This window comes from Coregonus lavaretus, assembly GCF_964263955.1.
Source record: "Coregonus lavaretus genome assembly, chromosome: 25".
NCBI lineage: Eukaryota > Metazoa > Chordata > Actinopteri > Salmoniformes > Salmonidae > Coregonus > Coregonus lavaretus.
In genome coordinates this window covers 35,925,500-35,948,209 of record NC_140012.1, presented here as the reverse complement: position 1 = coordinate 35,948,209, position 22,710 = coordinate 35,925,500, and the positions used below count along the sequence as shown (strand labels likewise).

The 22,710-nt window shown below is 45.5% G+C and overlaps 1 protein-coding gene across 1 annotated transcript; it reads right to left on the bottom strand.

The window, feature by feature from the left end:
- Nucleotides 1-5,826: 5,826 nt before the first annotated feature.
- LOC311100584 (mitoferrin-2-like) lies at nt 5,827-16,583 on the bottom strand. The gene is made up of 4 exons (XM_084141499.1): nt 16,027-16,583; nt 12,581-12,809; nt 10,687-10,743; nt 5,827-8,695 (listed from the first exon to the last, which is right to left on the bottom strand). The coding sequence occupies exons 1-4, from the start codon at nt 16,366-16,368 to the stop codon at nt 8,130-8,132; spliced, it is 1,194 nt and encodes a 397-aa protein (XP_083997625.1). The 5' UTR covers nt 16,369-16,583; the 3' UTR covers nt 5,827-8,129.
- Between the last annotated feature and the right edge of the window lie 6,127 nt (nt 16,584-22,710).

Sequence of the window (22,710 nt, the reverse complement as noted above, 5' to 3'; positions counted from 1 at the left end):
TGTGTGTGTGCCTGGGGGCGGTGTGTGTGTGCCTGGGGGCGGTGTGTGTGTGTGTGTCACCAGCCCCCTCCACAGGTGTGAGCTGTGAATGGCACTGACCCGAGGCTTGGTTTCCAAAACAGGGGCTTACACCATGAGTCAGGGGAGTGTGTGGGTGTGTGTGTGTGTGTGTGTGTGTGAGAGAGGCCTTCCTTCGCATGTGTAGGTTTGTTACACAGGAGAATGTGTGGGTGTGTTTGAGGCCTTGATAACACTTTCCCCGTTATAATCCTCTTGGGAAGATTGTCACTCTAGACTATATACCCTTACAGAAAAACCACATGATTTCACATGCGGAAAATTTCAAGAGAAATAATCATGTGAAAACCTGTATTTTTGTAACACTTCACGTGATCACGTTTTCACCTGTGTAGTTTCATGTTATCACATGTTGCTTTACATGTTCTCATGTTAATACATGACCGTCACATAAGATCACGTGATCACATGAAAACGTGTTTTTGGAACACTTCACGTGATCACGTGAAATTTCTGTGGTTTTTCCGTAAGGGTAGGACCTGTGTCCTATATAATGTATCACACCCCATGCACATTTGATTGTCCACTGCTCATGGGTCAGAAGCTGGTCAATCAGAAGCATAAAAGAAAACGCAGCCGCCTCCATTGGTTACTATGTAAAGCCGATGGTAGTGGCTCTCTGCAAAAACAAATGCCTGCTAGCAAATGTCGTCCTCGTTGGACCTGCGTTTACGGCGTATTCAATTTCGGTTTGTGTGGATGTTGCTGTACTTTTCTGTAACTCTAGGTCTGTTTGGTCAAATCATCAAATCAAATCAAATTGTATTGGTCACATACACGTGTTTAGCAGATGTTATTGCGGGTGTAGTGAAATGCTTGTGCTTCTAGCTCCGACAGTGCAGTAATATCTAACAAGTAATATCTAACAATTTCACAACATATACCCAATACACACAAATCTAAGTAAAGCAGATGTGATTTAGAACGGTAATAAGGCATTTTCTGTTGGGTCTACTTCAGACGTGTACAGTAACTTTTACAATTGTCCCATTATCTGAAATGAATGCGCAGTGTAAGTACGGCGTCACTACAGACCCCCTGGTTCGATTCCAGGCTGTATCACAACCGGCTGTGATTGGGAGTCCCATAGGGCGGTGCACAATTGGCCCAGCGTCGTCCGGGTTTGGCCGGTGTAGGCCGTCATTGTAAATAAGAATTTGTTCTTAACTGACTTGACTAGTTAAATAAAGGTTAAAAAAAAATATATATAATAATAATATGAAGAGCTCAGTAACTTTCAACGTGGCACCGTCATAGGATGCCACCTTACCAACAAGTATTTTTAGTTACATTTCTGTCCTGCTAGAGCTGCCCTGGTCAACTGTAAGTGCTGTTATTGTGAAGTGGAAACGTCTAGGAGCCACATCAGCTCAGCCACGAAGTGGTAGGCCACACAAGCTCACAGAACGGGACCGCCGAGTGATGAAGCGCGTAACGAGTAAAAATAGTCTCTCCTCAATTGCAACACTGACTACTGAGTTCCAAACTGCCTCTGGAAGCAACATCAGCACAAGTGTTCGTTGAGAGCTTCATTAAATGGGTGATCTTAGGCACACAAGCCTAAGACCACCATGCGCAATGCCAAGCGTCGGCTGGAGTGGTGTAAAGCTCGCCGCCATTGGACTCTGGAGCAGTGGAAACGCGTTCTCTGGAGTGATGAATCACACTTCACCATCTGGGTTTGGCAGATGCTAGGAGAATGCTACCTGCCCGAATGCATAGTGCCAACTGTAAAGTTTGGTGGAGGAGGAATAATGGTCTGGGGCTGTTTTTCATGGTTCGGGCTAGGCCCCTTAGTTCCAGTAAAGGGAAATCTTAATGATTCCGTGCTTCCAACTTTGTGGCTAAAGTTTGGGGAAGGCCCATTCCTGTTTCAGCATGACAATGCCACCATGCACAAAGTGAGGTCCATACAGAAATGGTTTGTCGAGATCGGTGTGGAAGAACTTGACTGGCCTGCACAGAGCCCTGACCTCAACCCCATCGAACACCTTTGGGATGAATTGGAACGCCGACTGCGAGCCAGGCCTAATCGCCCAACATCAGTGCCCAACCTCAGTAATGCTCTTGTGTCTGAATGGAAGCAAATCCCATCAGCAATGTTCCAAGATCTAGTGGAAAGCCTTCCCAGAAGAGTGGAGGCTGTTATGGCAACAAAGGGGGGACCAACTCCATATTAATGCCCATGATTTTGGAATGAGATGTACGACGAGCAGGTGCCCACATACTTTTGATCATGTAGTGTATCTATAAAGAGAGAAAGAGAGTTGTTATACATACTGAAGAGGTCTGTCTCGTCAAATGCATGAAAATGCAGTTGTTTAAGATATACATCAAATTATATTTGTACAGTATTTGTGAGTTAATTTACTTCTCCCCGATGCCTTTTATGAACGTTTTCGTTTACGAATACGCAATCGAAAACTTTCATGGAAGGCATCGGTTAGTAGTAGCCTAGAATAATCTACGAATGCGAATATAGTTTTATATATAAATATATATATATATATATATCTTAAATGACTGTGTTTTTATGCATTTGATTATATCATCTTGAAGCCCATTCAAAACAGTATGGGACTGGATATGGAAGTAAAACTTAAAAGGCGGTCACTTTCCCAGCTTATTATACAGTCCCACTGTAAGAAAGGGATTCTCCTGTACTTTAGTTTACTTTTTAGCCAGTAGTTCTGCAAGTAGCCTCACTAGCCAAAAGTAGTCCTTGAAAATTGTGTACTACGTCACATATGTGCATCTCTCTCTTTCTCTGCTGTGTGTGCATGATGTGCCAGCTGTCACTCAGAAAGGGGCTGAAGCTCATTGTTTGAACTCAAATTGCTAGGGGGCTGGCCAACGTGGGGGAAAATGTAGGGAAAATGGCACAGCACAACTACCAGAAAAACAGTTGCTTTCAAACTAGGGATTTCGTGGCTAATTGAGGTAAGACAGTAATTATTCTCATAGATTATGAATGTATGAACGACACATTGACACATCCAGCCCAAAGCGGGAGGTTTAAAAATATTTAGTAGTCGCTAAAGTTCCGGAGCACATCTTTAAGCAGTAAGACACACGAGGCTGTGCTATATCATGAATAAAGTCACAGGTAAATTGTGTTGCTGTGCCAGACGTGGAGGGACCTCCAGCCACAGCGTCTGTTGACTCAACACTATTACTGTACAGCAGGCACACTGTCAGCTACCATTACTAATGGGAATTACTAGTCCCCTGGTCCCACTTCTGTCCTGTGGTCTTCGTGTTCATCATTTACCTACCAAATACATTCCTATCAGATAATAGAGGCAAAACTTTCATTTGTTTTCAAACTAGTAACAAATGCATGTACACACGCACACACACACACACACGCACACACACACCAACGGGGCTTAGCTTCAGACTAAATAGTTTACATTAGGCTGGGAGATTGGTAGGCAAGAGACGGCACACACGCAGTCAGGCTCTCATGAGGAGCATCAACAGAGGCTTGGTGGGGCAAGCTTCAGCTAGCTAAACCACAGAGAGGAAGAGAGGGGAAGGGCCAAACACATGCACAGACAGACAGACACACAGACAGACAGATGGCTCATTAACACTCGCTGTTTGAATAGGTGTCTGGCTGACAAGAGACAATGTGTGAGTGAGTGTGTGTGTGTGTGTGCATGTCTGTGTCTGTGTGTGTGTGTGTGTGTGTGTTTGTGTGATATGAGCCAGTGGGACATCACTCTACACTTGAAGCTGTGTGAAAGGGAGCTGATTCTTCCTAAAGCTGCTTGTCTAAAACATCACTGCCTTACTGTAGCTAACCAGAGGACACCATGCTTTAAGCTACTTCTCTATACCCCTCTCTGTTCAACATTAACAAATCAGTCAGCAGACACTACAGTGATTTACTGTACAATAAGTTCATTCATCAGGAAGGGGAAACAACCATGATCATCACATGTACAGTGGCTCAACCTTAATGCAACATTCCTCAATCAATTCATCAACAACGTTATTGTCCAGGTTGAGAAATTAATTAATTCATCCGGCTTCTTTACATTGGGAATGTTCTATTGCTCTGAATGTGGTCTGTAACCAGCCACACACTCCAGTAGAGGCTGCTGAGGGGAGGAATAATGGCTGGAACCCAGTGGTCTAAAGTACTTAAGTAAAAAAACTTTAAAGTACTTAAGTCGTTTTTGGGGTATATTTTTGACGTTTACTTTTCTCCACTACTTTCCTAAAGAAAATAATGTACTTTTTACTCCATTCATTTTCCCTGACACCCAAAAGTACTCGTTACATTTTGTATGCTTAGCAGGACAGGAAAATTGTCCAATTCACACACTTACCAAGAGAACATCCCTGGTCATCTCCACTGCCTCTGATCTGGCGGTCTCACTAAACACAAATGCTTTGTTTGAAAATTATGTCTGAGTGTTGGAGCGTGCCCCTGGCTATCTGTAAATAAATAAAAATGGTGCAGTCTGGTTTGCTTAATATAAGGAATTTTAAATGATTTATACTTTTAGTTTTGATAGTTAAGTATATTTGAGCAATTACATGTGCTTTTGATACTTAAGTATATTTCAAACCAAATACATTTAGACTTTTACTCAAGTAGTATTTTACTGGGTGACTTTCACTTTTACTTGAGTCACTTTCTATTAAGGTATCTTTACTTTTACTCAAGTATGACGATTGGGTACTTTTTCCACCACTGCTGGAACTGAACGAATGGAATGGCATCAAACACATGGAAACCATGTGCTTAATGTATTTGATACAATTTCACCTATTGCGCTCCAGCCATTACCATGAGCCTGTACTCCCCAATTAAGGTGCCACCAACCTCCTGTGATACACTCACAGGTAAAGGAGACCCAGCTGTGTGTGGGTGTGTGAGCGAGGCGGTCATGTTTTGGGTCGCAGGGTGAAAGTTCAGATCTGCACCTGTGCCTCAGCCTGAACACAATACCTGCCACCGACAGAGAGCCTTTAGAGCTGATGTGTGTGTGTGTGTGCGTGTGTCAGGAGAGCAAATACCTGAACCACGTGCGAGTCCACACACATTCAAAAAATATATTGGCTTTATTTTCTTATCAGCAGGCTATCCAGGAAGCACTAAAACATTTCTGCATTCCCCTGCCATGTGCATTACTATGACAATAGAGATATATAGATGACACAAACTGCTGTTTAAAGGCACAGTCCAGTCAATATTCAGTTTTTCCTGTGTTTTGTATCATACTGTACAACAGCTGATGAATATAACACTGTAAAAGTGTGAACACATTTATTCAGTGTTATTTCCTGGTTAAAAATACAATCTACACAGGACCTTCTTATCAGCGGGTTTTGCAAGGGTGGAGTTTCAGTTTCCCTGGGACATCATCAAGCAGTACTTTAGTTAATAGTCCAATAACAAAGAGAGTTCCAAACCTCTCTGCCAATAACAGCTAGTTTTCAGTTTTCCCCTCCCAACTCAGACCACTCCCAGACAGTCCTAACAAAATTCTTGCTTGAGGAATAGTACATTTCTTTGTTGTTGCTAAAATGCAATTTTTGTTTCTTTTGAACCATTTTGATGGACAACTATTACAGTTTGGTACTTAATTGTTACCCAGAAAAGATTTGATATCGTCATAAAAACGGCCTTTAAGCTTTTGATCGCAGTATGTGAGATTCTACTACATTTTTTTTTGCTAAGAGAGGAAAGGTGAATGTGTCTGTGTGTATGAAAACAAACAATGCAAACAGGTGTAACAGCGTCTGTGGGCAGCTTGAGGGAGTCTACTGCTCTGTTTATTGATCACACAGTATTACAGGTTACAGTCAGACAGAGGTCATTAAGACTGATCAGCTGCATTCATCATCCAAACACACAGCTGAGGCCTCATAGGCTACGTTTACACAGGCAGCCCAATTCTGATCTGGTGCCCAATTATCGGCAAAAGATATGATCGGATTAGTCAAAAGACCAATTATTGTTAAGAGATCAGTGTCATGGATAAGGCCCTTAAGAGTAGAATGATGTTACACCTCTAGTCACTGATCTAAGGCCAGTTTAGCATTCTCTCTCTAATGGTAAATTAGTATTTAGGGAGCGGAAGCTGATTCTAGATCTGTGTCTAAGGGTACCTTCTACCTGAAGTCTTTATAACAGCTTATTAAACAAACAGATGACTTGCGCAGAAACGTTTTAATGGAAGTTCTCCTGAAACATGAGCTCTTTCCTTCTTGATCCTTTAGTCAGGGCCAGACCGTAACATTCCCATGATGTAAACATGTCTCTGCAGTGTGGATTTGGCTTAATGTATGGGAATCAATATTCTGTGTGCCAGCCAGCTTCTGCTTTAGCCAACCTGTCCCGTCTAAACCTTCATGTGTGCTTGTTAATACAGGAACAGGTCAGTCAAGGTAAAACAAGGGTGTGACTGTAAACTGAAGTGTGTTTAGTTATTGTAGTCTTATCCAGAGCGACATACTGGAGCAATCAAGATTAAGTGACTTGCTCAAGGGCTCATCAACATATTTTTCATGTAGTCGGCTCGTGGATTCGAACCAGCAACCTTTCGGTTACTGACTCAACGCACTTAACTGCTAGGCTACCTGCCGCCTGTGTAGGCTAACCCATCCAAGAATTTGATCTACTCAAAACAAAAGCACAAAGTGAGATCTGGGCAAACAACATCCTCCCCGCTCTCCTTACATCAGTGCAAATAAGAAGGCAGGATGGAAATTATCTTCCAATGAAATGTCCAAACATCCATGGTGAACAGCAATGTCAGCCAACTAATGTCAGTCCTGTAGGTGTTCAGGAATCACACAAAACTAAAACTCAATAGTTCCTCTCTCAGAAAATAATTACTGTACTTTACAACTTACTGTCAACAATAAATTAAGTCTATATCAATATTTGACATAACATTTTATCTGGTTTAATGAAAAAATGTGTTATCATTTAAATTCACCAATATATATGTAACAAGTATACTATATACTATGTATATTGTATGCAACCATTTTGAGAGAAATTCCTGATTTTAAACGTCGAGAAGAGGACTCCCTTCGCATCTCTACCAGTTCTGAAGGTAGAAGTTGCTCCTAACCACTGGTCTAGGATCAGATATTCTTTCATCCCCCAACAGTTAAGATAAGAATGACGAAACGACAAACTGATCCTAGATATGGGGTTATGGCCATCTTGTACCTGAAGCCTATAAACTATTGTCTGAGTTTACACTAAAGCCCCCTAAAGGCTGACTCTGTCACTCACACCTGGTCATATTATATTACTCAACAGCTTTACTGGGATGGTCACAGTGGCCCCTGGTGGGGCTTACAGTGAACAACATTCTCATCCAGATAAAGTAACCGCAATAATTAACTCTACAGGTAGACTCAGCAATAGAACATCATACAAAGCTGGGCAACTTCCCTCTTACACATAACAGAATGCAAATCTGCCAAGATGACCGCCACTACTGGCTATTTCCAATCTGCGCCTCAATTAGACGATCTTGTTGTTAATTTCCTAAAGCAGGAAGTGGCCCACTGTCTGTGTATGATGATGTCATATTCTGCCTTTAAGAAACACTGACAGAACAGCTGTTGTCGAAATCATCACAACAATACTCTATGAAAGGAACTGGACACTTCACATATTTCACAACAGAAATCCGCAGGAGACAAGCAAAACAGAATCAACTTTTTCAGGTTGACATTTATGTGCGTTGTTATATGGTATAAATTGATAACATGACGTATTCACTTTCATAGCGTATTGTAAAATCTCAGTTTCAAACAGTTTAGCAGGGATGTTATTGGTTGAGCCACACATGGAGGTCTCTTATTGGCAGTCTGAACGGGGGTAAATAAGAGGTGGGTATTGGTTGGTTTATGTGCGTATCGATTCTTCCTCTCCGTTCCTCTTTCATTTCTCCCTCGCTCTGAACACCTGCATGCTCCGAAGGGAAAAGGAAGTGTGTTGATAGAGCAAAAAAGGAAGAGATGGTGAAGAGAGATGGCTGAAAGAAAATAGGTTTTTCTTTATTTTTCCTCCTCTACTTCTCTCCCTCCCTCTGCTGCGCTATCCTCTTCTCGTGCTGGTGCTTGGTGATTCCGTACTTGAAGAACTCATAGACGGACCAGCTGATGGCTGTGGAGGGCATCTGATAGATCACCCTGGCCTGGACTCCTTTAAAGAACCCAGGCAGGCCGCCCAGCCTGTACACTGTCCGGAAGGCATGGGCCAGGCCTGTGATGTGTCTGTGTGTCCCCTGCGCCTGACCTCCACCCTGGCCTGCAGCGGCGACACCCACCAGGGACTCCTGGGTGTTGAGCAGGGTCTTGCAGACATCCAGAGGGGTGGTGGCTGCAGCAGCAATGGCCCCGGCCAGGCCCCCAGACACCATGTGTGAGGAGGGGTTGTACTGTCTGTGGGGGTTGAGCAGCTCCTGGAGGTACTCGTAGGTCATGAAGTGGAGAGCCTGGAAGGGGACGTTCATGGTCAGCTGTGTGGTGTAGGAGCGGTAGAAGGCTGCAGCGCCCTCGCTCTGCCACACGGCGCGCACACAGTCCATCACACCGCGGTACGGAGAGTTATACATCTGCAAACGCTGCTTCACCACTGGACAGGGAGAAAAAGAGAGATGGAAGGTGGGACAGAGGGACGGAAGGTGGGACAGAGAGATGGAAGGTGGGACAGAGAGATGGAAGAGAGATGGAAAGTGGGACAGAGAGATGGAAGGTGGGACAGAGGGACGGAAGGTGGGACAGAGAGACAGAAGTTGGGACAGAGAGACGGAAGTTGGGACAGAGAGACGGAAGTTGGGACAGAGAGATGGAAGTTGGGACAGAGAGATGGAAGTTGGGACAGAGAGATGGAAGTTGGGACAGAGGGACGGAAGGTGGGACAGAGGGACGGAAGGTGGGACAGAGGGACGGAAGGTGGGACAGAGGGACGGAAGGTGGGACAGAGAGACGGAAGGTGGGACAGAGAGACGGAAGGTGGGACAGAGAGACGGAAGGTGGGACAGAGAGACGGAAGGTGGGACAGAGGGATGGAAGGTGGGACAGAGAGACGGAAGGTGGGACAGAGAGACGGAAGGTGGGACAGAGAGATGACCCGAAGAGGGAGTAAGAAAGGGGAGAATGGTGGAAGAGAGAGAAGGAATGGGGGAAGAAAGCGAGGAGAGCAGCATAAAAGAAAACAAGGGATAGGTGAGTAGAGGGGAGGAAGGAAGGGATGGATAGGTGAGCAGAGGGAAGCATTGGGAGGGATGGATAGGTGAGCAGAGGGAAGTATCGGAGGGATGGAAAGAAGGATTGCCAGGTGTGTTTCCATCATCAGGGACCAGGAACATAGTCCAGAGAATGATAAAGAAATACACAAATTATTGTCCTAATAAAAATGGGAACAGTCATAACATCCTCAAAGGGTTTAACATATTTATTTAGGCTGTTGAAGTTAAAAGCAGTGACCCGTGTGTTACCCTAGACCCTGAGACTAGCACCTGTGTCCCTGGCCTCCACCCTAAACAGCTGCCTGAGGAGCACCTGTCCAGGCATGTCATCAAAGTCCTGTCTCTAGTCTACAGCTGGTGGTTGGGTACAGTATAGGGACAGGACCCGAGGGGAGCTTCTCTCTCCACATCTCCCCCTCAACCCTGCTCCCTCCCTCTATATCCCCGTCTTTATTTCTCCCTCTTTCGCTCTTGGCCATGCTCCTCCCCACCACCCTACCTCCCCTCTTTATCTCAGTCTCCACCTCCACCCTACCTCCCCTCTTTATCTCAGTCTCCCCCTCCACCCTACCTCCCCTCTTTCTCTCAGTCTCCCCCTCCACCCTACCTCCCCTCTTTCTCTGTCTCCCCCACCACCCTACCTCCCCTCTTTCTCTCAGTCTCCCCCTCCACCCTACCTCCCCTCTTTCTCTGTCTCCCCCACCACCCTACCTCCCATCTTTCTCTCAGTCTCCCCCTCCACCCTACCTCCCCTCTTTCTCTCAGTCTCCCCCTCCACCCTACCTCCCCTCTTTCTCTGTCTCCCCCACCACCCTACCTCCCATCTTTCTCTCAGTCTCCCCCTCCACCCTACCTCCCCTCTTTCTCTGTCTCCCCCTCCACCCTACCTCCCCTCTTTCTCTGTCTCCCCCACCACCCTACCTCCCATCTTTCTCTCAGTCTCCCCCTCCACCCTACCTCCCCTCTTTCTCTCAGTCTCCCCCACCACCCTACCTCCCATCTTTCTCAGTCTCCCCTCCACCCTACCTCCCCTCTTTCTCTCATTCTCCCCCACCACCCTACCTCCCATCTTTCTCTCAGTCTCCCCCACCACCCTACCTCCCATCTTTCTCTCAGTCTCCCCCTCCACTCTGCCCTCTCCTCCTAGCTAGCAGTGCAGAGTAAAAGGCTAGGCCCTAGAATAGCTAGGCGCTACACCTGCAGAAGGAGCTCTGACACAGTAGTTTATCTGCAGCAAAGAACATCACCTGAATACACCCTATGTGTCAGATGGAGAAAAGCAGGTTCAACGCAGTGACCCCTGAGACTAGCACCTGTGTCCCTGGCCTCCACCCAGGGAAAGAGATATAGATTATTTATAGATGGAGAGATTTACCTTCAGATGGGTTCATGGCTGCGTCATGAAGTAATGTGGCCACACACCCCGCCGTACCTGTAACACATACCTCAACAGTGAAAAACAACGAGAGAGAGAGATCGCAGAGAACGAATGAAAGACCGGAGGAGAGAGGGGGTGAGGAGAGGCCAGATGAATGAAAGACCGGAGGAGAGAGGGGGTGAGGAGAGGCCAGATGTTCTCTCTAGTGGTAAAACAGGACATCATCACTCCTGATGGACCAGAGTAAGACTTCTCTTCCTCTACTGGGCAGGTCTGCAATCTCCTACCCTGCCTCTCCCCTGACCTGGAAACAAGGGAGGGGGGAAGAAGAGAGAATAAAAAAAGAGGGAAGGAAGAGACAGCTGACCTGGGAAGAAGGGAAGAGAAAGAAATGGCAGAGAACAGAAACAGGGATAAATAGAGCAAGATTCTCTAGTACTTGCTTGGTCTGAGTAAACTGTTTCAAGTTTCGTGTCCTGCAAATTTGAACAGTGTGTGGACAGACCTTGATGGCAGTGACTTAGTGAACTCTCAGAGCACTGTTTGTCTGACTCTAACTACAGGCTGCTTTCTTTTCAGATGCTCTAGTTGTAGCTCTATGGGTGACAGAAAGAATTCCTGCAGTAATATTAGCATCTTTCCTTCCCCTCTGAAGGTCTCTGATGAGTGGTGGACCCGGCCGGCGTAACGTGGCGTGCAGTCAGTCTTTGGCAGTGGTCTATTTGTGAATCTGGCTGACTCAGCAGAATGCTGACCATACAGACAGGGTCATATCAGCCCCATGGCCAGATAGATACCACTCCTACTACCCTGCTGGGCCGGAATTAGCACCCGCCACCAGCTGATCAACCGCCATAGTGCCTGGTGATGTTTTTCATCACACTGGCGGGTGGACCAACAACTTAGTTTCAAGGCCAATCAATCAATTAAATGTATTTTCTAAAGCTCTTTTTACATCAGCAGTTATACAGATACCCAGACTAAAAAACCCTTTAGAGCAAGCAATGCAGAAGCACAGTGGCTAGGAACAACTCCCTAGAAAGGCAGGAACCTAGGACGAAACCAAGAGAAGAACCAGGGCCTGCTTATTGTACTGGGCATGAGAGAGCCTGGAGTATAGCACAGGCATTAGTCCTCTCTACTGTCCAGAAAATGTGCTATAGGGTGTATGTAGCACCACCACTCCCCAGACATTCTGCCCCAGGTGTTATAACTGGCAGGCTGACTCACTCACCCACCCACACAACTCAGAGAGAGCAAGGTTCATCTAGGTTAGTTCAAGCAGCATCCGCTTAGTGCCCAGAGAAGAAAAGGGCATCTCCCTCTCTGCAGTGTGAACCAAGATTAACTCTACAGGACAACAGCTAAATAAATCTTCACTACTTGTTTGAGTTGCTAAAAAGAGTACTGGAAACACCAAATTAACTGGTAGTGTTTACTAGAAAAAACTGTAGGTTGCAGAGGAGAAGTATAGGCTTGGTATGCGCACATGTGCGTTTTGTGAGCTTGCTTTGTGGGTGCACAGTGCCTTCGGAAATTATTCAGACCCCTTGACTTTTTCCACTTTGTTACATTACAGCCTCTCAAGGACATTCAGAGACTTGTCCCGAAACCACTCCTGCGTTGTCTTGGCTGTGTGCTTAGGGTCGTTGTCCTGTTGGAAGGTGAACCTTCACCCCAGTCTGAGGTCCTGAGCAGGTTTTCATCAAGGATATCTCTGTACTTTGCTCTGTTCATCTTTCCCTCAATCCGGACTAGTCTCCCAGTCCCTGCCGCTGAAAAACATCCCCACAGCATGATGCTGCCACCACCATGCTTCATTGTAGGGATCTGAATACTTTCCAAATGCACTGTATATGACTTGTGTGTGTGCTTTGTGTTCCCGGTATACCGTTGGCCAGATGGCTGTTAGCCCCGGGGTGGATGATGTCACCCAGACTCTTCTTCAGTTTCTCGTAGCAGGCGAAGTAGAGAGCATGCGCCGGTCCCGCCCCCACAGCCGTGGCATTCAGCCCTCTCATTGGTCGCCAGACACCCTCGGTGGTTATGATTCGCCGAAGCGCGTCCATCACATTCCGGTAGCGGGCGGCAGGTTCAGGCTGTAGGCTCTGCATTCGCGTCTACACAGGGGAGAGGTTAGAGATCACACACCTACTGGTTAGCCAAGTCATAACCTAACCATACACTTCTTTAATCTTGCCATACCTTACTCCAACCATAACGTTTAAATTACATTTGAGCAACTTCCATGTTAGAATTAAATCTGAGCAGAGGTGGGATGAATACACTAGTTGTAATCAATTAAAAAACAGCAAGTCATAATATTGTCAGTGCTTCCACTTGCTAAATAGTTGCATGTTTGAACATTGAGTACTCACGCCCATCCCTAGTGTTAAACAGAGGGAAGTGTTGAACAACGAGACCCAAGGTCAGAGGGACATAAGCTGCCTTCCTGTAAGCCTCTTTCCCCCCAGCAGCACTCACACGCCCTGACCTCACATACACACACACACCTTATCGCTTGGCCAGTGTCAAGGTTCAGGGTTCATCCTCGCTCTGTGAGGCCAGGGGCCAGCTAGTGCAGCGAAAAGCATAGAGGGTCTAATAACAACCAAAAGAGAGGCCTGGGCTACAGCTGAATGGACAACACATGCTGATTGCTTGCTGCATTGTGTGTGTCACTGTGTGTGTGTGTGCTGTCCAGGAACTGTAAAGCTATGTGGAATGCTGGGCCTATAAGAGACGTAACACCAGACTCCTACACGTCAACCAACCATGCATGCATAATGTAGCAGTACCTGTATTTGTGTGTGAAACTTTGGTAACATCGCCATCTTGTAAGATATTTGATGTCAATGTCTCAATGAGACTTCGATATAAATCAATGTTAAAGGAAATGAAAACAGTTCACTCGGCCCTGATGCAGGGGTATCTGGAGCCTATAGCCTGTTGTGTATTGCAGAGAGCTTAGCTTCCCGGGAAAGAGCCTTTCTAACCTCAACCTTTAGAATGAGCGTAAACAACAAGTTGACATTATCTCTACCGTGCAATCTGTGTGACAACCACTGCAAGCTATTTTCCAAGGATTATTAACTGTGTGTGTGTTTGTTTGTGTCAGTGCTAGTCCAATGGGGTCAGCTGTCAGCTTGAGCTAGGGTCCCCTCTGTAGAGATCTGCTAATGTGTTTATAAGTAGAGACGGTTAATGCCATGTTGTTTGACAGGTGACATGATTTATAGATCAGTGAGTCTGTGCAGTGTGTCTCAGGCTGCCCTTCCTCAGCAAGCACTGTCTGGGCTGCACCTCAATACTCTAAAAGACACTTTAATTCACCTGCGCGCATCTGAAAACGCAGTATATGTGAAAGCAACACAGTGGCTGGATGCCAACTGGGAACATGTTTTGATTAGACTGTCCTGTTCTTTCATGTCGGTGAAAAGAGAGGTGACGGGGAGAGGAAGCCACCTTAGACTACTGAGACTAAGCCCAAGCTGTGTTAGCAACACCTGGATCAGAGGTGGGAACTACAGCTGGGAAAGACGGATGAATCTCTGCTTTGTTCTGAGAGAGCCCTGCTCTCCCACCTGACACTAACAGCTGACTCCTCTCCCTACCAGACTGCACTGACTCGGTTGTGCCGTCTCTGCTAACTATGCAGTAGTACACAATGATCGCGTTTGACATTGCAGCTGTCTACAAATCTCCCTGAATCATAAATAACTACTCAATATTATTTGTAGATCAGTCAGTCACAATTGACCCATGATACATCACGGTTTTGATGCTCTCGAACAGGACCAATCATTTCCATCAGGGACCAAATCATGACTATCTCTTCAGGGATCACATAATAAGACTATACCAGACAAATGGCATGGCTCTCATGTGCTACAGCTCTTTGCTGAGTAGACCTAAATCAGTGAATGGGCCTATCAAAATGTAACTTACCACATCTTGTTTACATAACACCCAAGTCATCCCCAGGAAGTACTTCATCCAAAACGAATTTAAAGTATTATAACAATAACAGAACTATGGTTCTTAGGGTGTGCAGTGGTAGAGCCAACTTGTCAGCCTAATTCTGCATAATGAGCACAACAACATAGAAGCATTGTGCTCTTAATCCCAGAACATCCAGCCCTGTATTTTCTGTAAACAAAGAACAGTTTCACCCCATCTAAATGCTGCCAGGTAGCAATTAGCATTGCGTAAGTTCGTTTTGCATGGCCCGATGCCCCGGGTGTGCGGAGTTTCCTCATTGATGAACATTCCATTGGTTTTTATGTGATATCCACCCACCCGGGTACCGGGCCATGCAAAACGAACTTGCCCATTGACTAAATCTTAGAGACTATTTGACCGAATCCAGGGTCCCTGTAGTATATCTAACCTGTGGGTTCTCTTCTTGAATACAGGGATATTTTGGAAATACAGGGAGTTACACCTAGAAGCCATATACATGCTAAAAGCAGTTTGGAACGTTTTCAATAGTAACGTTAGCTACTAATTGATCACATAGTCACGTACCGTTACTAGTCACCTAGCTAGCTGGTGGGCAACAGTGAGCGGTTCATGTGATTTGTATACATGTACAGGAAATGGGGCACACGTGCTGCCTCATTCTAGCTCCCAAAAATAATAATAACGTAACTTTGCGTGTAATTAGTATGAAAAACTACTAGTGACAATAGAGCACTAATAACAATAGGGAATAGAGTAAGATTCATTATGAAAATGTTAAGCCTAAACCCATTATATCAGGCGCTAACTAAATAGCTAGCTACAGTACTAGCTAATCAACATTGACCCCCAGGCTCGAGCCGATGCACAGCCAGAGGCCGACCTTGCTGGTTTGGTTAGCTAACTAACGTTAGCTACCTAAGGCTAAGATGGCTAGCTAAGAAGATGACAACCACAGCAAAATACACTTCCCAAGTGTTTAACTTTCAACTTCAATGAAATCCTGTATGCCAAAGTTAAACTAATTAATATGGCGACTAATTGTGTGACAAATCTAACTTGTTAACTGCAGTTAACGTTACCTAACCTTGCAAGTAGAGTAGTTAGAGCCAATGAAATTCGCAGTGGATGGAAGTTAGCTCGTTAGCATGCTAAGTTAGCCAGTCTGGTTTCGACCTTGCCTCATCTGTGCTGTGACTGACAAACTTATTGACAAGGTGGCCACCATTCGGATTCGCATGGTGGCTGAAGCCACATCACGACGAGGCAAAGTAATTTCCAACCATCCAATGCAATGTGCCCAAGTTCCAAGCCCAGACGGTTAACTATCTAACTTGTTAGCGGCTAACGCTAGCCCAGCATAGCCTACCACGTTACCTTGACACAGTCGATGGGGAACATCAGGCAATGCTCCATGATCCCAGCCACTGCTCCTGCAAACATGTGGGTGCTGGTGGAAGCGCCTTGCGGCAAACCCTCATACTCCGGTTCCGAAGCATCTGCTATTTCAGGAGGGCCGTCGCTGAACTGAACAGTCTGAATCTCTGTCTCACCTCCGATCCGGGGAGACAAATTCCCAACGAGGCTCTCCGACACTCCCCAGATCCTTCCCCCGAACCATCGGACCTCTGCGCCGGCTGAGGCTCCAGCAACCCCGGCGTCCCCGCCTGCTGTCTCCGCTGTCATCCGACGCCTTCTCACGAAACCATCCGCTTCCATTGGAAGCCCGATGGACAGTTTACTTTACTTTATGCCCCAATGGCACTCCGTTTAAGGCGGTTTCGTGTTAGCGTACCGTTGATCGTTTTTACATTCCCGTCCCAGATGTTTACCGGTCGTACACCGTTTCCACGCCCCGCCTCCCTCACTCCCTAGAGCCGACAAGTCTACGCAGTGTTTGAGAAAGGCTAGCCTCTGCCGATTCCCCAAAAGCCGGATGTTCCGGTTTTCAGAGGAAGTGGAAAGAGAGCCTTGGATGTTAACATAATATGGTTGTCTGGTATAACTATCTTAAGATGAATGCACTAACTGTAAGTCACTCTGGATAAGAGTGGCTGCTAAATGACAAAAATGTAGGCTAAATGTTCAAGAATCAGTAATATGGGTATATATTTGGCCACTATTTTTCTACAAAATCTTTAAAGGATACATAAATATGGCATACCTGGGACATTTTGTTGTGTTTTACAGACCCACTCAAACATTTTAAGCCATCATTGGGGTGTATGTACCAATTATTTATGGAGATATGGCCATGTGAATCCTGTCCAATATGGCCCTATGGAGCTGGTTGGCGGTCATTTTAAAAACTGGCCCTTCAGAGTATAATAGGTTAAATCTGCAATGGCACTATAGCTAGACATCTTTATTTAGACTCTTACTTACTTTGTGTAACGGCTGAAAGGTCTCATAAAAGCATTTTATTAAAATGGGTTACCTGTCTCTCTGCTGGACATAATGGGATTTTACCCAAAGTGACATGTACAGGGTAGGTTTTCTGTCACATTTCTATAACTTTTTTCAAAAACTACTTCTTTAGACATGCCCTAGCTGTGTGTGAAATTTGGTGGCTCTATCACAAAGTTTAAACAAATTCACGTAGCTGCTGGACTATAGTCGAAACGACCTCAATATGACCTTCATGAAGGTCTTAAGAGTACTTTATGATCAGAAGTATTGTCTATTGCCTCCTGAGTGGCGCAGCGGTCTAAGGCACTGCATCGCAGTGTTGCGGCGTCACTACAGCCTGGGGTTCGATCCGGGAGTCCCATAGGGCGGGTTAGGGGATGGTTTGGCCGGGGGGGCTCTACTTGGTTCATCGCGCTATAGCGACTCCTTGTGGCGGGCCGGGCACCTGCAGGCTGACTTCGGTCGTCAGTTGTACGGTGTTCCTCCGTTACACTGGTGTGGCTTGCTTCCGGGTTAAGCGAGCGGGTGTTAAGAAGCGCAGTTTGGCGGGTCATGTTTTGTAGGACGCGTGACTCGACCTTCGCCTCTCCCGAGCCCGTTGGGGAGTTGGAGCGATGAGACAAGATCGTAATATTGCGAAATTGGGGAGAAAAAAGGGGGTAAAACAATACATAAGTATTGTCTATATTATACAGTGAGGGAAAAAAGTATTTGATCCCCTGCTGATTTTGTACATTTGCCCACTGACAAAGAAATGATCAGTCTATAATTTAAATGGTAGGTTTATTTGAACAGTGAGAGACAGAATAACAACAGAAATATCCAGAAAAAATCCATGTAAAAAATGTTATAAATTGATTTGTATTTTAATGAGTGAAATAAGTATCTGACCCCCTCGCAATCAGAAAGATTTCTGGCTCCCAGATGTCTTTTATACAGGTAACGAGCTGAGATTAGGAGCACTCCCTTTAAGAGTGTGGAGCACACTCTTAAAGGGAGTGCTCCTAATCTCAGCTTGTTACCTGTATAAAAGACACCTGTCCACAGAATCAATCAATCAATCAGATTCCAAACTCTCCACCATGGCCAAGCCCAAAGAGCTCTCCAAGGATGTCAGGGACAAGATTGTAGACCTACACAAGGCTGGAATGGGCTACAAGACCATCGCCAAACACAAAATAACTGTCAATCTCCCTCAGCCTGGGGCTCCATGCAAGATCTCACCTCGTGGAGTTGCAATGATCATGAGAACGGTGAGGAATCAGCCCAGAACTACACAGGAGGATCTTGTCAATGATTTCAAGGCAGCTGGGACCATAGTCACCAAAAAAACAATTGGTAACACACTAAGCCATGAAGGACTGAAATCCTGCAGCGCCCGCAAGGTCCCCCTGCTCAAAAAAGCACATATACAGGGCCGTCTGAAGTTTGCCAATGAACATCTGAATGATTCAGAGGAGAACTGGGTGAAAGTGTTGTGGTCAGATGAGACCAAAATAGAGCTCTTTGGCATCAACTCAACTCGCCGTGTTTGGAGGAGGAGGAATGCTGCCTATGACCCCAAGAACACCATCCCCACCGTCAAACATGGAGGTGGAAACATTATGCTTTGGGGGTGTTTTTCTGCTAAGGGGACAGGACAACTTCACCGCATCAAAGGGATGATGGACGGGGCCATGTACCGTCAAATCTTGGGTGAGAACCTCCTTCCCTCAGCCAGGGCATTGAAAATGGGTCGTGGATGGGTATTCCAGCATGACAATGACCCAAAACACACGGCCAAGGCAACAAAGGAGTGGCTCAAGAAGAAGCACATTAAGGTCCTGGAGTGGCCTAGCCAGTCTCCAGACCTTAATCCCATTGAAAATCTGTGGAGGGAGCTGAAGGTTCGAGTTGCCAAACATCAGGCTCGAAACCTTAATGAGTTGGAGAAGATCTGCAAAGAGGAGTGGGATAAAATCCCTCCTGAGATGTGTGCAAACCTGGTGGCTAACTACAAGAAACGTCTGACCTCTGTGATTGCCAACAAGGGTTTTGCCACCAAGTACTAAGTCATGTTTTGCAGAGGGGTCAAATACTTATTTCCCTCATTAAAATGCAAATTAATTTATAACATTTTTGACATGCGTTTTTCTGGATTTTTTTGTTGTTATTCTGTCTCTCACTGTTCAAATAAACCTACCATTACAATTATAGACTGATCATATATTTGACAGTGGGCAAACGTACAAAATCAAATACTTTTTTCCCTCACTGTATGTGGGGTTTATTTACTGAGTAGATAACGCTGCAAAGTAATTTTGATATTGTTTGGAATGATTTTACCCTATTTTCTTCTAGGCTATGGCTGCAAATAAGGATGTTTTGCTCTAATGTTGTTGTACACTAAAAAACATGATATCGCTCTTGAGGCATGGAATGCATAGTTCAAACATGTCAACCATATCTTTAGTGTACAACATTACGTTTCCTCCTCCATGTCAATGAGGGGGAAGCGGTAGCGAAGCAGTCTGAGCACTGGGTAGAACATTTGAAAGAAATACCTGGCAAGTCAGCGTTCCAGAAAATCCGGAAACGCAGTCGTTCTCTTTCTGGCCAACAGGAAATCTGAATGGCAGCCATTTTACTAGTTGACTGACAGGCTTCCCAGACTTCCCAGGCTTCCAATCTTTAAAATGTGTAGTATTCGTGTACCAAGTTTGATAATTTTATCATAAAATGCACAATTATTTTAGATATCTGCTGGACTATGGGGAGTATTTGTATAAATACAAAAGTATGTGGACATCCCTTCAAATTAGTGGATTCGGCTAGTTCAGACACACCTGTTGCTGACAGTGTATACAATCAAGCACACCGCCATGCAATCTCCATAGACAAACATTGTCAGTAGAATGGCCTTACTGAAGAGCTCAGTGACTTTCAATGTGGCACCGTCATAGGATGCCACCTTTCCAACAAGTCAGTTCATCATATTTCTGCCCTGCTAGAGCTGCCCCGGTCAACTGTAAGTGCTGTTATTGTGAAGTGGAAACGTCTAGGAGCAACAACGGCTCAGCCGCGAAGTGGTAGGCCACACAAGCTCACAGAACGGGACCGCCGAGTGCTGAAGCGCTTAGCACGTAAAAATCGTCTGTCCTCGTTTGCAACACTCACTACCGAGTTCCAAACTGCCTTTGGAAGCACAAGAATAGTTCGTCGGGAGCTTCATGAAATGGGTTTCCATGGCCAAGCAGCCGCACACAAGCCTAAGATCACCATGCGCAATGCCAAGCGTCGGCTGGAGTGGTGTAAAGCTCGCCACCATTGGACTCTGGAGCAGTGGAAACACGTTCTCTGGAGTGATGAATCACGCTTCACCATCTGTCAGTCCGACGGACTAATCTGGGTTTGGCGGATGCCAGGAGAACGCTACCTACCCGAAAGCATAGTGCAACTGTTAAGTTTGGTGGAGGAGGAATAATAGTCTGGGGCTGTTTTTCATGGTTCAGGCTAGGCTCCTTAGTTCCAGTGAAGGGAAATCTTAACACTACAGCATACAATGACATTCTAGATGATTCTGTGCTTCCAACTTTGTGGCAACAGTTTGGGGAAGGCCCTTTCCTGTTTCAGCATGACAATGCCCCTGTGCACAAAGCGAGGTCCATACAGAAATTGTTTGTCGAGATCGGTGAAGAAGAACTTGACTGGCCTGCACAGAGCCCTGACCTCAACCCCATTGAACACCTTTGGGATGAATTGGAATGCCGACTGTGAGCCAGGCCTAATCGCCCAACATCAGTGCCCGACCTCACCAATGCTCTTGTGGCTGAATGGAAGCAAGTCCCCTCAGCAACGTTCCAACATCTAGTGGAAAGCCTTCCCAGAGGAGTGGAGGCTGTTATAGCAGCAAAGGGGGGACCAACTCCATATAAATGCCTAGGATTTTGGAATGAGATGTTTGACGAGCAGGTGTCCACATACTTTTGGTCATGTAGTGTATCTACAGTACAAAATCCATGTGTACCTGTGTGTAGAGTGTGTGTGTTATCACGTGTATGCGTGTGTCTGTGCCTGTGTGTGTGTCTCTTCACAGTCCCCGCTGTTCCATAAGGTGTATTTTTACATTTTTTTTCAATCTGATTCTATTGCTTGCATCAGTTACCTGATGTGGAATAGAGTTCCATGTAGCCTTGGCTCTATGTAGTACTGTGCGCCTCCTATAGTCTGCTCTGGACTTTGGGATTGTGCAGAGACCTCTGGTGGCATGTCTTGTGGGGTATGCATGGGTGTCCGAGCTGTGTGCTAGTAGTTTAAACAGACAGCTCGGTGCATTCAGCATGTCAATACTTCTTACAGAAACAAGTAGTGAGGAAGTCAATCTCTCCTCCACTTTGAGCCATGAGAGATTGACATGCATTTGATTAATGTTAGCTCTCCCTGTACATTTAAGTGCCAGCCGTGCCGCCCTGTTCTGAGCCAATTGTAATTTTTGTGGCACCTGACCACACGAGGTGGCATCCTATGACGTTAAAAGTCAGAACTCTTCAGAAAGGCCATTCTACTGCCAATGTTTGTCTATGGAGATTGCATGGCAGTGTGCTCGATTTTATACACCTGTCACCAACGGGTGTGGCTGAAATAGCCAAATCCACTAATTTGAAGGGGTGTCCACATACTGTTGTATATCTAGTGTGTGTGGTAGTAGAGTAGTGGCCTGAGGGCACACACTTAATGTGTTGTGAAAAGTGTTATGAAATGTAATGTCATGTAATATTTTTAATTGTATGTAACTGCCTTAATGTTGCTGCATCCCAGGAAGAGTAGCTGCTGCCTTGGCAGGAGCTAATGGGAATCCTTAATAATCCCCAGGAAGAGTAGCTGCTGCCTTGGCAACAGCTAATGGGGATCCTTAATAAATACATATACAGTACAAATTGCCTGAGACTGGAAAATATTGTTTTGTTCATTTAGTGAAGTAAAGTCATAAAGAACACAAACCCTTAACAATGAGGTGCTGCTGACTAAAGGAAAAATCTAAACTTTTGAAAATAATATCTAGCCACACACAATTCTCTTAATTGCAGTGCGATGAGTGTTACTTTCATTTCTTTTGAATTGGTTATATAGAGGCCCACATGCCACATCAAGATTAAAAAATGGTTGGTCACCAAAATGTGAAAATATGGGGGCAGGGTAGGGTCTGTGTGAATGAGATTGAAGGTCGTCCCCGTGTTCACTCAATGTCATGACATCTTGTAAATTGACATTTTGACTAAAGCCTGCTAATAAGAATCATGATGACTCAACAATGAGGAATGCTTCTCTCTCTCAGAGATCCCTCTGATCAACAGCTAACGGCCACACATAATCTCCTCCACCAGACTTCTCTCTGCCAACAGGGAAACTAGCTGATTTGTCCAGAAAACTAGCTAATTGCGTTTCAGTCCGGAGCTGTTTTAACTTAACGCTATTATCTCCTCTAGTCCCTGAGAGGACCTTCAAGGCAGTGCAGTGTTGAATTTCTGCCGACCAAGGGGTATGAAGTGTTAATTTCTGCTTACAAGAACGAAAGCCTCTGGTTCTGATCAAGTTAGGGTTGATTGTGTGTTGTCCAGAGGCGCTCCATAAAGGAAAGCCAAGCCGGAGGAGAAGGGTCATCATTCTCCTTTG

Excerpts from the sequence above, each read along its gene's own strand:
- LOC311100584 (XM_084141499.1), bottom strand. The coding sequence starts at position 16,368 with ATGGAAGCGGATGGTTTCGTGAGAAGGCGTCGGATGACAGCGGAGACA. Across the intron at positions 10,744-12,580 it reads TAACAGCCATCTGGCCAACG|GTACGGCGGGGTGTGTGGCC; the intron begins GTATACCGGGAA and ends TATGTGTTACAG. Across the intron at positions 8,696-10,686 it reads AGCCATGAACCCATCTGAAG|TGGTGAAGCAGCGTTTGCAG; the intron begins GTAAATCTCTCC and ends CTCCCTGTCCAG.